Here is a 17672-nt window from a genome sequence, read left to right on the forward strand (position 1 = left end):
CCATCTGAACATGAGGAAAAACTTTTTCACTGTGAGGGTGACAGAGCACTGGAAGAGGTTGCCCAGAGAGGTTGTGGAGTCTCCTTCTCTGGAGATATTCAAAACSCRCCTGGAYRCAATCCTGTGCAACATGCTCTAGGTGACCCTGCTTGAGCAGGGGGGTTGGACTAGATGATCTCCAGAGGTCCCTTCCAACCTCAGCGATTCTGTGATTCTGAGTAAAAGAGTAATGGTGCTGTTATATAAATCAATGGTACTTCTCCTCTTCCTTTCCCTCCCATAGCCTGAAATATTGCAGGAGTTTTTATCCATCCATTTTAAAAGAATGCTGCAGAACTCGAGGGACTTGCAGTGATTATGATTGCATGACCGGAGAGGTTCGCAGGGTGAGAGACTGTAAATGAGGACTGTCTACTTGAAACAGAGGAAAGATAGAAAGGAATATAAAATAATGAATGATACTGAGCAGACAGGCCAAAGCTTTCCTTATCATTGTATTTCAGGATTAAAACATGGGGACATTCATTGAAAACTGATAGTAAACTATGTTAAGTTTAGACATGGGGTTTGTTTTTCAATGAGACTGTAGAATTATGACTATAGGGAGGCATCACAGTCAGGAATTTAGCATGTTCAAGGGGGCTGGGCTTTATAGCAGTTTTAGTGACATGTAGTAAGGTAGGTAAAATACTGTTCTTCCTGCTACCAGGAATCTTTCATGATTGTAGTGACATCATTACGGGAGGAGGTTTTACCATCATGTTTACCTGTCATATGTATTCTTGGACTTTTATCTGAAGGGTTTTGTGCTGTGTTTTTCAAGGAACTGGGTGCTGAACTGGATGGATGACAGGAATTATCATACTGTGTTAGATTTATCTTCTTATGCTCTCTAATCTTTGTTTCAGTACAAAAAAAAMCCCCTGTGCTTTGCAAAGCTAATCTACTGAAAAATTAGACTACTTGTTCTGGAAGACTTCAGTATTTTTTAACTTCTCTGTTAACAGTTTGTGTCAAGCATGGGGAACTATAGTAGCCTAGTGTAGTGCTAGAAAAGCCTTTAGAAAATTATTTATTTTGAATATGTTTGATAACTCTTATTCTAATTCTGAGCAAATTCTTAAATTCCCAGTATCAACTGCCCCTTTTGATTTCTGTTAAGTGTAGCTGAAGAGCAAAAAAAAATACCAGTTAACTGGAAGTGTCTACTATTTAAGCAGTTGAATGGCTTAAAAAGCCATATTAAGGAAGGGAGAAGACAACTGAATAAGTGAAGGACAGCTTGATACATGCTATGTGTTGAAAGAAAACATCTGGTTCTACAGTCAAATCACTAAATTGTCACGTAGTTTATTCTGAGGCATTTAAAAAATCTGTACAAAAATTACACAGCTTCTACAGCTTGTGGAGATTGTGACAGGTAGTATTTTTCTGAGCTTGGGGAAGTTCTGAGGGATGCAACAGGATCCAAAGCTGTTGCACAGTGGTTTGATTTGACCTGTGTTAGATTGTGAAACTGCTGTTTAATTCTAATGAATCAGCAATTGTTTATGTTGAACTGCAGGTTTAAAATATGTTTGCTAACAACATATAGGGCATATTCTTTTTCTGACATCTTTTTGATGTAGTCATGTATTCTTTTGAATAGAAAGCTAGCAAAATGTGAATTAAGTTATTGTCAAGGACAGGTACTGAGCTAAAGTAATACTGAAAATGTTAAACTGCTATAACTGTTACTTAGAGTATAACGTGTTTCAGTATTTACATTATTTTAAGGAACCTTTGAATATAGAAGTTGTTTGTGAGACAAAGCTTTAACTTATATAAAATGTTTTAAATTAAAGTATTGCTTCTAAGATGTAGCAAATAGCATGCATATTGAATCAAATTCTTCTATTTTTTCTGTATTGTTTTAATGCTTATTTTGGGTTACACGCAGCACTGTATGTTAGAGTACTTTTTTTTCCTCCAAACAGAACAGCACTTTTCTGATGTTGTACTTAGTGAAGAATACCTCAATCTTGGTGTAGAGCAGGTGTGCAGTTTGATATCCAGCGACAAACTTACAATTGTCTCGGAAGAGAAGGTAAGATCATCTGTATCACAGTATTCTTTTTACCCTTTTGGATGAGAGGGAATAAAGGCTTATTCTTACTGCTCTTGTATACTTGTTTGGCTCAATCCTTTGTTTACTCAGTGAAATTAAACCTATATTATGCTCATATTTAAAGGATTTTTCCCCAAAGTGTTGTCAATTTGATGCTGAAAATCAATCTTAGCTCTTAGGAATTCTAAAACCATTTAAATCACTTAATCCATTGTTCTTTGAAAAAATGAAAGCTAAATTAAATTGAAATTCCTTTTCATCTTTGGGTAGAACAAACGGAACACATGCTAAGAGTCATATACACAAGAATTTGGTTTACCAAGGAATAAGTAACTCTAAAACAGTAGTATAAAGAGTGAGTATATGCCACCTACTAACTTTAACGTGAGCAGTCCTACAAAGATATTAAAGCTCTGTTAGTAGGTATTTATGGACTGTTGAGACTAATTGAACAAATGTCTGTTGCAAAGGAGATGGCTAGGTAGCTTGTATAATCAAACTAAGCTTAAATAGTCTTTGGCTCACCTGTAGCTAGATCTCATCCTTTTAAAGCCATTTGTAAAACTCTGAACTTTGGTGAGCCCAGCACCATGTCCTTGAACCTGCAATGGCTTTCACGTGCAGCTGCATTAATTTTGAGCTTATGTATCCAGTTGTGAGCAGTTAAAAATACATTGGTTTCTTTTGAAGGAATATATAGACATTCTAACACTTCTGCTCCAAGAGGAGGCTAAATCATATTCAAAAAACATGTCTGAACACCAATTTAATGGCTAGCTAGTGTTTTGTGTTAAAACCTTTTTTGCATATTGTAGAAACTCTGAGCCTAAGAACTATCTGCTTAACCTGCAATGAGCAAAGCCATGTTGCTATTCCCCTAATACCTTGAAGATCCAGATCTCTGACTTTAATACTTACCATACTGTTTCTGTGGAGTATAATTAAAGTTTTAATGCTCTATACAAGTAATGAACTGTGTGCAGTAGAGGAGAAACAAGGCTTAGGATCGCTTCTTGTAGTAAGACATAATGATGTTATTTGATGTGGAAGGTCCATTCTCCAGGACAGGAAAGAAAAAATGTGGATTGTAATCTCTTTGCTCTATTGTTTGTTTATGTAGTTTATTGGATTTTTGGTATTAATTTTCTCAACACATTTTGTAAGTGTAGTGCAGTTATCCTTGAAACATGAGTAGAAGGAGGATACCGAAAGAGACTGGCTAATGTGTCTTTGGAATTTTACATTGGATAAATATGGAAATAATGGGAGCTGTAATTGCTGTGCTCTTTTCCTATGATAGGAATTTTAGTCTAAGCAAAAGTTGTTTTTGGAGGCACACTGATACTCTCATACTCATGAATTTGTAAGCCAAGGGCCTCGCATTTGTTTGTTTTCTGGAAGGTATTTGAAGCAGTGATAGCGTGGGTAAACCATGACAAAGATGTAAGGCAGGAGCTAATGGCACGCCTGATGGAGCATGTTCGGCTGCCTTTGCTTTCCCGGGAATATTTAGTTCAGGTAAGCAAAAAGGAATACTAATTCTTGTGCACACAAACACTTCTTTCTCTTTATTTGTTTTAATGCCAAATGGGTAATTTTAAAGACAGTGTAAGATAGTGTGTTACTGATAATAGAAATAAAAACCTAAAGACCTGCCCTTTACCACCACCACATGCTTACGTGCTCATACACTCAGGCAAGTGAAGGATAGCATAGGGGGTTACCACATAGAAGTAATTTTTCTGTTTGGCAGATTAATTGTTGTGCTAGGCCAGTAATTTGAAATTATTTAATTTGCTGATATCAGGTTAGTTTTCATTTGTAATATGATCTCTGATACAGTACTACTTTTCATAAGTGATTTTAAAATTTCAGAATTTTATTTTAAATATATCTATTATTTAAGTTGGTTAAAAATTACTGACAAAGGAAGTCTGGAAGCATATTTCTTTACCTGGTTCAGATATGCTATATTTTTTTTCAAATTTTATAAGATCATTTTGAATGTGTTGGTGTCAGGTTAAATACTTAACATTGAAAATATCATTTCACTATTAACATTAGTTAGTAGGTGTAGTAGCATGTTGGTGGGTGCTTATGTTAGAAATTTTATCTTTCATGATATGAATTTCCTCCACTTTTGTGTTTTTTGTTGTGGGTTTTTATTGTTGTAGGGTGGTTTACTGGTTCGTTAAATTCTTTTTTTTTTCCCCATTTTAAGTGCTCTGTGCTTTCAGTATTTGAAAAGTTGAGAAATGTGCATGGCTGTGAGGAAAGTGATTTACCACTGCCTAACACTACTTTTTTGTAGATTCTAGAGAATCTACATCTGATTCTTTTCTTTTTTAAATGATTGCATATTGTCATCACATAATTTTGTGTCTAACTGTGGTTGAACTGCGATCTAAAAATTCAGTGATCTGCATTTGTTCCTGTGATGCAGACTTATTTTACTTTAAGTTGTGATTTGTGTTTTACTTCCTTAACATGCTCAGATCTTGTCAAACTTCTGTTAATAAACAGAGAGTTGAGGAGGAAATACTGGTTAAGAACAGCAGTGCTTGTAAAGATTACCTCATTGAAGCTATGAAGTATCACTTGCTGCCARCTGAGCAACGAGCATTGATGAAAAGCACTCGAACAAAATTGAGAACGCCTGCTAGCCTTCCAAAAGTAAGACCCTTATTTTTCCAGTCTGCTTATTTCTTCAAATTCAATTTTATTTAACAGATTTGATGAGAACATGACTATCAGTTGATATGTTCCAGTAAAAAAATTTCTGCAAGAATTATTCCTCATAAAGATATAGCAGGTGATTGAGTTTTAGATCTATATTATGCTTTGATATGGATAGGGTTTTTCTCTTAAAGAAATTATCTAGGGTGAGTTCTTCAGCATTTGAGGAAAACACAGTCATGCATCTGGTGTTAGAGAAGAGGTAGGCCTGGTAAAAATTATGGAATGATGCTTCTGAGTTGAGGCATTTCACTTAATTTTTAGCTAAATATAATCTTTTGTTCGATCTTAGAAGAAAAAAAATAAAGAAAACAAGCACTAGATATTATTTTTTTTCCAGTGAAGTACAAAAGTTTTCTCATATTACCATTATGGCAACTCTGGAATGATGGCATGGGAACTAGTCAGATGAACCATTCCTTTGACTTCAGCAGATTTTAGCACGTTTCTCTCAAAAGAGCCAGCTAAGGCTGTTCTGTGATGGTCATTCACAGCTCCATTGAATTTCATAGATGATGAATTCTCATATGCGAGGTCAGAGTATGCTCTGAAGATACAACAGAATCTGCGTCATTCATGGGAGCTCTATTTAGATTCTAATTACCTCCTGCTTTTCTACTTTAGGTATTTCCACTGGACACAATGTTTACAAATTGCATATTTAAAAAAAAAAATTAGTTTCGCCTAGCTTGCGAGATCCATATTGCATATTTAGGAGAATCATCCTTTAATTATTTCTTGTACAGAAGCTTCCTTTATTTTTAGCACTTCTTTCGTCTTTCAGGTGCTCTCATATGTGCAAATAATTAATGCATGTTACTACCTCCCTTCTAGTTGATGATGGTAGTTGGAGGACAGGCACCAAAAGCTATTCGCAGCGTAGAATGCTATGACTTTAAAGAAGAGCGTTGGCATCAGGTGGCTGAATTGCCTTCCAGAAGATGTAGAGCGGGTAAATGACATCTAATATTTTGTTGCAGTTTGTAATGCTGCAGAATTTAGGTGTCTGTCTAAAGCATCCTCTGTTCTTTGGAACAGTACTTAAGAAACTTATCCTGAGAAGGGCTAAATCTTGACTTTAGTGGGTGTTGTGAGTGTTGATCATCCTGAAAATTCACTTACTTACTTGCTAATCTGGGACTATACAAGTTTGATAATTTGATCTTAATTTGTCCTTCATTTCCTAATCTGTAAAATAAACCACTTCATTACATCACATAGATACAAAGGATAAATTAATGTGTTGATGCGTTATTATAATGAGCATTGTTTTATTAAAAATACCTTATCATTAAATGATATGAAGAATTTGAAGAAGTGGCCACTTGATACTAAAAATGTGAACATGTTATCTTAAAACAGCTGAGATCTAAGCGAGAAGAAATTTAGCAAGCCTAATTTTCAGAAGTGTAAGCTATTAGTAGCGAGAAGTATCAAAACTTTTAGTGTTTAATCTGAATGAAGTATGGCTCTAGGACACTTTAAAAGCCTGATAGTGTACTGAGTACTCTAAATTGTGTCAAGTATTTCATAGTTAGCACAGTATGGAATAAAATAATTGACAAAGAGAAGACAGCACTCAGCTTTTCTCCCCATTTCCCCTGCTCTAGGAATGGTGTACATGGGAGGCATGGTTTATGCTGTTGGTGGTTTCAATGGTTCTTTGAGAGTTCGCACAGTAGATTCCTACGACCCAGCGAAGGACCAGTGGACGAGTGTTGCTAATATGCAAGACAGGAGAAGCACATTGGGAGCTGCTGTATTAAACGGACTTCTTTATGCTGTGGGAGGATTTGATGGAAGTACAGGTATTTTTTTGCCTTTACACACTGCTGAACTGATTCGTTTTGACTGCTCTAGACATAATTGTATCAAATTTGAATTTCTCTTTCCTGGTAGTTGTGATGAAACGAAGCAGGAGGACAGCCTGCATCTTGTGGCATGGAACATGCTTTAATGGTCACCTTCTTCTGCCTGGTACTGAACAGTAGACTGTTCCCTCAGTTGTTAGAGTTTAGGCCTAATAACCATTGAATCTTTGACAAGTTCCCTTTCAGTATTCTTTCTGTATTCCAACTCCTTAACTTCACGGAAGACATAAGCAGAGAAATAATCTGGCATCTGTTTGCATATGGGATATACATCTGAATTTTTCTGTAGTGTAAATAAGAGTATAAACAGAGTTGTTTGAATTGTGGGAAGGCTTTGGACACACACAACTCATTCTCCTCACAGATGCATTAAACCATTTGTGTAGAGATAATCCTTTTCCTTAAGAGTTATTTCTGATGAACTTGTGTAGAGAGCGTTGGATGACTTAAGTAAAAGGAAAAAATCCAAGGAAGAATTTTTGAGTTTCACAAAAGCTGTTATTCAGTTGCCCATTTTCAAATACCAAGAATGTGATGACTGTAATTGGCTATCTAAAGGACATCACTTGTGCCTTTTGCACAGTAATTCACAGTCCTTAAAATGAAATAATAATTTGAGTTTTGAGATATAATGAATAATTTCTGAAAGGTAGGCAGCGTATTGCTCCTAGATTTGTAGAGAAAGTAATGCCCTATTGTTTTAATAGGTTTATCATCTGTTGAAGTTTACAACTTAAAGACTAATGAGTGGTTTCATGTAGCTCCAATGAACACAAGAAGAAGTAGTGTTGGTGTAGGTGTTGTTGGAGGTAAGTTCTTTTGCTATCCGCAAATTTCGTTCTCTGCTTATGTGACTTTGGACATTCCTAGGATCTTACCTTCCAAATCAACACAATATGTATATGCTGAAAGAATTTTTTTTTCTGCATATATGCTTAGGAACCAGGACTACTTACAAAATTGGATCATCTATGAGAACTAGTTTTGGCAAAAGTGGGGTAATTGTTTAAAAAAAAAAAATCATTTCAGAAAGGTCAGGAGATGTATAAAGGGTTTAAAAAAATTCCAGAAATGGGTTAAAACAATATTTCCAAAACCAAACCCCCAATACAATCCATTTTTAAAAGAAAAAGCCCTTTGGGATTGAGCGATCTGATTCAAAGTAATTGTTAAATTTTTTGGTTCAGTTACTGAAATGAAGAAATAAATTTTTGCATGATACTTATGCAAATATCTTAGCTTGCTTCATATTCACTAACAATAATACTAGTATAGTCCAAAAGGCTCCATATTTAGTCTCTGCTAGTGTCTAAAACTGAGGTGGAATAGAACAAGATCAAAAGGGTTTATTAATAAAACTTTCAGTCAGTGACAAATGAGATGAAAAATAAGAGGGTGAAATGTAATCTTCACCCTACTATCTATTTCCATTTTAGAAAAAATTCTTCAGATTTAGGTTTTTGCTCAACCTTATAATTGAAATGGTATGAACAAAACAGTTTTTTTGCTTGTTTCTGGCTAGCTTTTAGCATAGTTGCTTTCAATATTTCTTTTATTACTGTGCTAAGGTATTCACTTTATGTAATGTGAGATTATGCATTAAACTGGTTATCCTTCACCATTAGTATAACTGTTAGCAGAAATTGCTTTTGCTTTAGTGTTTTTAATAAAAGCGTAAATAAATTGTTTTCTGTAATAGCAATTCTTTATTTTAAATGCTGAGAGCATCTTAGCTTACATTTGTACCCTGCCTGTTGTAGACTAAATAAAAAGTAACCCCAAGGTGTTACAGTAGATCTGTCCAGAAAGTCTATACCTTAGGAAGTACTTGAAAAAGGCTATGAACCGTTCACAGCCCAACTGTGTTAGAGGGGCATCTGTTAGTACTCTCTGCTGAGCAAGCTGCAGGGAAAGGTACATGTGGTCACTGTATATGTCAGTGGCAGTACTGGAGCTCAGGCACAAGTTATATGGGAGCCAGAGCTTCAATGCTGAGTCCAGTGCGCCTGAGACAAACTGAGGAAAAGCACCCTAAGCGTGTACGCTCTACCTTATGCATACCAGCAAAGCTAGAGTGCTTGATTATGGAAGTGATAACATTATAAATCAATCTTCAGTGATGTAGCACTGAACTGTAGTCAACTCTTGTTATATGTGATTGGTTTTCCTGGTTACATGCTGGGGGTGATCTTAAGCACGGTGCTGTGAAATCTGCAGGCTTCCAAGGACAGGTCGGTGGTTAATAGCCATGCTGTTGCTTGCATAGTGTGGACCTGGACTGGCTCCCAGGTCTTGAAACAGCTTTAGGTGTGGTTTTTAACTGCATAGGAACCTCTGCTGTTTCTGATCTGAAAGCATAGACCAAGTGCATAAAAGTAATTTTCATCTGAATTTTTTGATATGTCTAAGAAGCCTCTTAACTCGCTTCCAATGTTGGACATACTTAGTTTGCCTTTGGACAATTCTTAAGTTAAAATGGGGTAAAGTACCTTTGTATTTCAGATAGGCGATTCAAAATCTTTTGATTTACATTGTTCATATGAGGTATTTGCTGCCTGTTATCTCCCACAAGATCTATAGGGTAATATCTTAAACTGTTTAAAAAATAGAAACCCACAATAACTGATTGATGACAGATGCTGATTAGTAGCTAATTTGGAGTGACATTTCCCCTCAGGCTATGCTGTTACACATGCAATGTGCATTAGAAACTTGTGGATTTCTGGTGGTTACTTTTCTAGGTAAGCTGTATGCTGTCGGTGGCTACGATGGGGCGTCGCGTCAGTGCCTTAGTTCGGTAGAGTGCTATGATGCTAATACAAATGAGTGGAGCTATGTTGCAGAAATGAGCACTAGGCGGAGTGGAGCAGGTGAGTGAACAAGAATAGTAAGCTCATAGTAAGACTGAAAAAATTTGTGGTTTTAAAACTTATTTAAAAAATACAAAAGGTAAGCTAACATCTGAGCCTAATGGAATGTGTTAGTCTTAGATGGCAGATATATTGCAGATTATAAATACAGAACTGTCCTATAGATTAAGACTGAGTCTGTTAATAGTAAGCATCTTTCCTTTTGCTTTTTGTACTTTTCATATTCCCTTCTCTTCCCCCAGCTTCTAATGTTCTTAACATACAGATTAATATACACAGCTTGTGACAATTAATGCAGTATCAGCTAAATACTGAAATGACTATCAAAATCTTCATGCCCAGGGTGAAAAAATGTCATTTCTTCAAAAACATCTCTTTGCCACTGAAGGGCTACTTTTTCTAATACTGTTTTCAGGTTGACTTTATATGTGAACTGTGACTAGATTTCCACCTCTTTGGAGGACTTGTTCTGCATTCTGGTTTACTGTAGGAAATTGTCCTTGTTCATTCTTTATTTTGTACAGTTGGTTCTATCCTATTATTTCCACTTCTGTACCCTTTGTTTCATCTTCAGTAATTCTTCTCATCACCTGATGTTTACATCCTTTGGATATTTATAGGCTATTACATGTTATTCTCTTTATCATTTAGCCAAGATGTATCTGTTTATTTCTTCATAATCTTAAAAATCCCCTTTTAATTTTTTCTTAGTATTTTATTTTTTTCTTCTTGAAATTCTGAGTATGTCTATTTCTCTTTAATAACATCAAAAGTGCCTGTGGTATTCTGTTTTTTTTTTTTTAAATCAAATGATGCTTCCACAGCTCCAAAATGACTTTAGCATTTTCATTATCTATTTATATTATGGATTCAAGTCTCATTTACTGTTCACTGTCCTCTATTTGTCTGTTGGTGTTTCAGTTTTTTTCAACTTGCTGAAGTTGTTTTATTTCTCTAGATGCATTCACGTGGACTTTTTCAAGTCAAATTGCATGATATTATTTTTCTGCCTTTATTTCTTACCTGTTTAGGTCCCTTTTTTGCCATGTACTCAATGGTGCTTTTTAGCAACACCCTTCAAATACCTACTGGTGATTGCATTAATGTGCTTCATAATTGGAAGAGATGTTGCTCCAAATAAAACTGGATGGATTTCTAGTATGCTCAGTAGATGATTAACAGTTATCCCAGCTTTCCATCTTGCCTTCCATTATTCTCTATTTATTAACTCTGAACAGTTTTTAATCTGTGTAATGATGTTTAAATTCAGTCCAAATTAATTATTTCAACAGACATTTATAATAATTTTAAAATCATTACTAAAATTAAAATACTCAGTCTCTAATATTTCCGTTACACCTGTACAAAATTGGTAAGTCGATTTGTCTCATATTACTAAAAGTAATACTTTGGTTGTATTTTCAAAATAGAGCTGTACAGTTAATAAAGGAAACATAGTAGGGTGTATTTAACATAGCCGTCTTGTGAAACTTCTGCTTATTTAGTTTGTGTATCTTGGAAGTAAATGCTGGGTTAAAAACTGGCCAGAGTTGCAGTAAGGGTACTATTAAGTACTCTTGGCTAATATTGGCATTTTTTGAGGAGAACGTTTATATAAATCAGGCAAATTATTTGAATTGTTATGAAGACAGATAATGTTGATGGGTTGCGACAAAGCTTCATTTTGGAATCTGCCAGCACACCCATTTTATCTGGGTGCTTAAAAAAAAGAAAATCTGTTCTTTCACACTGCCTTTGTCCTTGTAGCCCATTTATATGCTAGATATTTTCAGATTTTTTTTTTGATGTTCAGTTACTTTTACAAGACTGAAATTTAGTGCTTTAGGTACACTACTAGAATCTTCCTGCCTCTCTCCTCCCTTCCCTTGCCCTAGAGATCAGGACCTTGCTTGTTTACTCAAGTCTCTGCTGCCTTTTGCACTGTCCTCTGTTGTTTTTTTTTTTTTAAAGAAAAAAAAAAGAGAAAGGAAAAAAGTAAATATAGTCAGTTTTTTTCAGATTTATTTAACTGAGTAAAAAAAAAAAAATCAACATTCTTCAGTGCCACTCTGTTAAATACATGGGAAATTATATTTGTACTTGGGGGAGTGGATGATGTTAAAATCATGACTGTTGATYGAGCTTGGCTGCAGTGGCCAAATACCACAAGCCACCAGAACTGTTTCAATTGGCAGTCAGTCCTAGTGTTGTTATAGGTACTAACCAAAGAGAATTGTGTTCCTGTATTAAACCTATGGATCTCTAGTCATCTCAAGGAACTTAAGCCCATCTCTTCTGTTCCTACTGCTTCAGCTTCATCCAAAAGCAACTTCAGAGGTTAACCCCCGGTTACTCTTCTTTAGTACCAACTGCTTCTCAGTTGATCAGTATGGGGACAGATCTGTTTCCGGCAAGATATTGGGATTAGGAACTTCAAATCCAGATGTAGGCCATTTGGGAGGGATGAGAGATATAAGACAGGGTCCTGAAAATGGGCAGGGAAGAAAAATAACAAAGGAGAACTCGGAAGACGGCAACAAGAAGATACASACGGAAGGAGCAAGAAATAAGGTAGGACTTGGAAACTGGGTGTGGGCTTAAGGGAAAATGAAGGACCAAAGAGGAACAGAGGATGTCATTAAAAATAAGGAGCTATCAAATAAAAGATGGCAAGGCGGCAGAGGGAAGAATGATATACACTAAATAGGAAAGTTGGAAGATGGGGTGGGGGAGGATAAAGTAACAATGAAGTACATTCTTTCTTTACTTATCTTCTTGGTTTATAGCACGTTACACACTTAAACTAAAAATTGTAGCCCTCCTTCCAGTTCTGTAACGTTTAATGCTACAAAAGACGAATGTTATATTATCCTGTCTAATAAAGTGAGATCAGAATGGGAGAAAGAAAAGCCATCACATTATGCTGTGACATGATAGCAAGATGTAATAGCAATCCAACAGGAATGAAATTAACTGGGAGGGATATGGGGAAATGATAGTAGTGAATATCACTGATAAAGCATTAGATAGCATGATTTATAAGTCAGTGTTATATTAAGAAGATTTTTTTTTTTAGATTTGCACCACGCAACTTTTCCATGTTTCTTTCCCCTCTTCCTTTAATTATTAAAATCTGTCTTTTTAATAAGAAAATTTATTTATTTCGGCAGAGGTCATTTCTCTTCCCATATATGACTAGTCTTTATACACAATCTTAGTGATATGTTTTCACAGCTCTTTCAGCTGGTATTTAAGTTCTGTTTTTTCTTTTTACCCATCATTTTTTCTCTGAAGGACTTAGCTAGTCTTTTGTATTCCTGTTTGCTTTTTCACTTGCTTTTAATCTTTAATAAAGATTTTTAAACCGTGCTGTTTCCATGGAACCCTTTAAGAACTATATTAGCAAATCTATATATCATGCTTTGAGTTTCATAATCTTAAATATGACATACATTAGATCTCCCAATGTACTTTCATAGTAGTGAATTTTAATGCTCTTGCCCCTTACTTACTAGTTTTAATGACCCAAAATTGCATTTCTAAAATCTATTATGCTCGGATAATCATACCACATTATAAAGTGATGAATAAATAAACAGGCCTTCCTCTCTGGTTTCCCTATTACCATCTTTTCAATATGTTCAACCCAATTAGCAAGTAAATCCAGACTAGCTTTACCTTGTTCCTTCATCCCATGCTTATAGATTGATAAGCTTTGTTGTAAAGTAAAGGAGACCCCAGAAATATTCAAACTTTTCAGCACCTTTTGGATATTTTGATAACTGGAGCTTGGTTCGAGGAAGTTTGTTCTCCTCCAATCCTGGAGGAGGTAGGTACTCACTGTAATTGTTTCTTTATTTTTGTTTGTTATATGTTTATCAGGTATTCCAACACTTTAATGTAAACACTCCTATTGTACGATGTTTACCCATTCTGCTTTTATCCTTTCTACTCTGTAGTTTTTATTTTCTAAAAATTCACTTATGCTTTATCATCATGTCAGATTTCTGTTATGCTGGCTGAGCATACTGTGTCATTTACTGTCACTTCTAATTGGTCCTAAATTTCAACAGTCCTCATTTTCCTGCACATCACTTTTCTCCCCAAATTTTCTAAATCTTCTGTTGCAGAACAGCTCTGTCTTTGTATGCTGCAATATAGGAAGTCATGCAAGGCATTTTATCAGTGTCTTGCTTTAGTTACTGTCATTTTGCTTTAATGCATCTGACCGAAATATCTTCTGAAATAGTTTCTAACATTGACTGGATGGAGGATTTATGTTAGTAGACATGCTATTCATTATTCTTCCCTTGTATCAGTCATACCATTCTCTAGTTAATTTTGAGTATTTTCATATATTCGCAGGTGTTGGTGTGTTAAACAATTTATTGTATGCAGTAGGTGGTCATGATGGTCCTTTGGTAAGAAAAAGTGTTGAAGTGTATGACCCTGCTGCCAGTACGTGGAAGCAAGTTGCAGATATGAACATGTGCAGAAGGAATGCGGGTATGTGCTACAGTTACTTTAAAACACTGGTAATATAATTTGGTGCAAACGTGTTCCTTTTTTCTTAAATATTTATGCTTCTTTGGTGTCACAGAATAAAAAACACGCTTTCATGGTGTGAACAAGTCATTTGTTAATTTTCAGAATTTATCTCCTGTCCTTTTTAGGCGTTTGTGCTGTAAACGGTCTCTTGTATGTGGTTGGAGGAGATGATGGTTCCTGTAATTTATCAACAGTGGAATATTATAATCCAACAACTGATAAATGGACAGTTGTGTCATCTTGTATGAGTACAGGAAGAAGCTATGCAGGTAATGTGTATAATTTTTTTTAATAGAATTTTTACAGTATATTAAACAGTAGCATGATAGGATAAGAAATTTGACAAAGCATTCAGACAAAGTACTGTCCAAGTCAAAACCTATGAAGATACTAGAATGGTATGAAAAATGTGATGGTTCACTTTGGCTTTAAACAATTATTCGCTAAAAAGAAAAGATGGTATTAAACTCTGCTCAGGGCTGATTTAGCATTTAAGTGGTCAGTGTAAAAGAAAATTCTATTATGACTAGCCTTTTTTTAACAATAGATTTGTAATGTGTCTCAATCCGTGGAAGTCCAGTTTTGAACTTTGTTAAAGGGATTCAATATTTAGAAAACCAGAAGTGTTTCAGGGTTCTTTTCCTTTAATAAATGCAGTTACTCAAATGAGTTATTTAAGTGTATGTTATAGTTTTATTTCACTGATAAGAAAAGTTAAAGTAAACTTTTGAGTAATGGCTAATTTCTTCAAATCACAGAAACTTGCAGAGTTTTACTGACTCAGGTAACCTTTTCTCAGAGATAACTTTGGGAAAATATGAACACTGCACAGTTTTTCAATTTTATGCTGGTTGTAAATTATTGTATTAAATCTTTCCATATTCTTGATGATGATTTTTCTCCAAAGATACTACCTAAGGTTTTATGCCTTTTTTTTCCTCACTTTAGGTGTAACAGTTATTGACAAACCATTATGATCTGTAAAGGGATTTTCAACTTGATTATGCACTAGAAGCAGTCTTCAACAAGTGTATTTGAAGTGACTGAGTATCTAAGCACTTCTCTACTTGTAGCTGCACCTTGAGTCACAGTGGAAGATGTGACTGTCTACAATTACAGATGACAGATAATGAAGATTACTCTAGGTAGAAGCAATGTGTAGGATTATTCTGCAGTTGAGCAGGAGTTGATTGATTTTTTTAAAGGCTAGTGGACAGGGTTTTTTTAATTTTTTTGATTGCAAGGTCTTCAAACAAAACAAGCCACTTTCATAAGGACCAACTCATGTCAGTCATGACTGAGAAATGGAGTGTCAGTGAAGAATGGTGTGTATTCTGGTGAAAGTAAATTTTTGTCTTATTTTTTCCAGAGACTAATAAATATATTTAAAGAAATGAGCTGTCAGTCTTCATAGTAGATATTTAATCCCACCTCAGTAATTCAAGCTGGCATGGGGTAAATTTGTTTGCTTTTATAAAACTTTTGTTACATAACTATAATACGTGCATATGTATGTGTGTGCATAAGTTGCTTTTCATTAAAATTCTTCAAAACCTGGTTTTACTATTTATAATTTGGCACAGTACTTTGAATATGCCAGTACTATGTTGTAAAACAGAGTTGTATTTTTTGATATTTAACAATGCTTAACACTACTAATTTTCACTGAATGAGATTGGAGATGGTGTAATGCTCCTTGAACAGGTGTAGTTCCAAGATCTTTTTAATAAAAATGTTGTCTGTACTTATTTATGATTTTTTTTTCTGTTCAATCTTGGTCATGTTTAGATGTTACTCCTTTCTTACCTTTTTATCCAAAAGGTGATTTGGCATGAAAATAACTGAAAATTTATAATGAATGTATGAAATTAAGTTGAACTTGCATGATATTAAGGTCTACTTATGTGTGTACCCTTAGCTGCTACTAGCTAATATCTGAATATACTGTATGTGGCCATGTCTGTAGAACAGCTCATTTTTTATTGTTCTTGGATGGCCTTCTTTCTACATGACCAAAGTTATTGTCATATTTGAGACTTTCTTTAAATAAAAGTTTGTATATTGTTTCATAATGCCAGAAAAATTGCTTAAAACTTGTGTTTCTCAATACAAGTCTCATAAGTAATTTGACATCAGTGAAGAGGGTTTTTTTGGAGGGGAATGGCATTTTAAAGAGCTGAATGAAAGTGAGTTGAAGAGAATTATTATTAAAGTGTAGGAATTGGTAACATAAATACCACTAGTTTGCTGCTGGTTTGTTTCTGAAAGCTTTGATCTTTAGTTAACAATCTACACATCTAATCTACACATCTAATCTACACATCTAATCTACACATCTAATTTCTCGTGGAAAAAAATCTGAGCTGTGAAATTAGTATTAGAGCTTAGAATAACAATATTGTTCTTGACACTGTTGGTAGAGATGATGTTAAATGGATGGTAGTTGTTTAACTGTTGGTCTTGTATGATGCATTGTGAATTTAGGCAGTAGGTTTTATTTGAAACAGAAACCTTGTTTTTGCTGTATATTTGCATGTTACCAAACAATGGGGTTCCGTGACATATGTTGGTATTTCACTCGTATTTATTTGAGCGAGGAAGCTTGTGTGTAGGAGCAGGGGAAGAGGATGGCTTCGTGCACTGCTGGTTCCTGTCCCCCGCAATCGTGGGCAACTCTAACAACAGAGGTTATGTTCACACAGGTATGTATCCCCCCCAACAGCTTGTCTGAGAAAAGCCCACCGTGCTGTGCTGCCGTGGCTCTGTCTCCCTTTTGGAAAGGGGTAACGCTACCTCCGACTTCCCCTTCTTTTCTCTTTATTTTTAGGCAGACCTGCAGGGACGGTTGCTTTTGTGGCCAAAGGTAAAGGTGGGGGAGGGAGGAGGCAGAACGGCTATAACGGTCGCTTCACGCGAAAAACCCGAGGGAGGGGTTCGGGTGGGGGGCTCACATCCTCCCTTCTGCCGGGTTACTGCCCGGGCCGGCGGCTGGCAGCAGCCTCTGCTTTCCTGGCCTTGTGAAACCGCCCAACTGGTGCTAACGGTCCCCGGGGGGGGGGGCGGCCGCCGCCACCGCCCCCCCCGCCCGCGGCGCCATGGCAACGGGCCTGGGCGCTGGGGAAGGGCCGCGCCCGCTTCGTCCTCACCCCGCGCCTGCTTCTGCCCACCTGAGGAACCGGTCACCTCCTCATCACGTCTTTGACGTCACCCGGCCTTCCTCCCGCCTCATTGGCCGCGCGCCGAGATCTCACTATACTCACTCCACCCCTTCAGCCAATCGGTGCCCGGCAGGGCTGGCTCCGTCCCGGCCCTCCTCACGCCTGACTCCGCCGCTGACGCCAGCGAGCCAATCGGCGCCGCGCCGGGGGTTGCTGCGCGGCCAATGGGAGGGCGCACTTGAGGAGCCGGCGGCGCTGGCGGTTGTTATTGCTGCGCCGGGCGTCATTGCTGCCGCTGCCGCTACCGAGGTGAGAGGGCGCGGGGCCCGCCGGGGGCGGTCGGGGCCCCGTCGCGGCAGGCGAAGGCGGGGAGGGCCGTGCC

At 36.6% G+C, this 17672-nt stretch overlaps 2 protein-coding genes across 13 annotated transcripts in view; both read left to right on the plus strand.

Moving 5' to 3' along the window:
• Positions 1–15880, plus strand: part of KLHL2 (kelch like family member 2) — a 75940-nt gene extending 60060 nt beyond the window's left edge. For 9 of the 12 annotated variants that reach the window (XM_026065413.1, XM_026065419.1, XM_026065417.1 and 6 more), the window contains 11 exons: positions 1977–2086; positions 3509–3625; positions 4631–4780; positions 5678–5795; positions 6454–6651; positions 6743–6820; positions 7422–7523; positions 9456–9584; positions 13950–14090; positions 14258–14401; positions 15081–15880. In XM_026065413.1, coding sequence (XP_025921198.1) covers positions 1977–2086; positions 3509–3625; positions 4631–4780; positions 5678–5795; positions 6454–6651; positions 6743–6820; positions 7422–7523; positions 9456–9584; positions 13950–14090; positions 14258–14401; positions 15081–15109 — 1316 coding nt within the window. In that variant the 3' untranslated portion in view covers positions 15110–15880. The remainder of the gene's footprint in view (positions 1–1976; positions 2087–3508; positions 3626–4630; positions 4781–5677; positions 5796–6453; positions 6652–6742; positions 6821–7421; positions 7524–9455; positions 9585–13949; positions 14091–14257; positions 14402–15080) is intronic. The other 3 variants (XM_026065421.1, XM_026065410.1, XM_026065420.1) reach the window with 3 other exon arrangements.
• Positions 15881–17503: 1623 nt separating this feature from the next.
• The window catches only part of MSMO1 (methylsterol monooxygenase 1), a 9166-nt gene continuing 8997 nt past the window's right edge, over positions 17504–17672 (plus strand). The window contains exon 1 of the mRNA XM_026065424.1: positions 17504–17599. The gene's annotated coding sequence lies outside the window, so the exon portion shown is untranslated. The remainder of the gene's footprint in view (positions 17600–17672) is intronic.

The sequence above is a fragment of the Apteryx rowi genome, unplaced genomic scaffold (assembly GCF_003343035.1).
Source record: "Apteryx rowi isolate R43461 unplaced genomic scaffold, aptRow1 scaffold_227, whole genome shotgun sequence".
Taxonomy (NCBI): domain Eukaryota; kingdom Metazoa; phylum Chordata; class Aves; order Apterygiformes; family Apterygidae; genus Apteryx; species Apteryx rowi.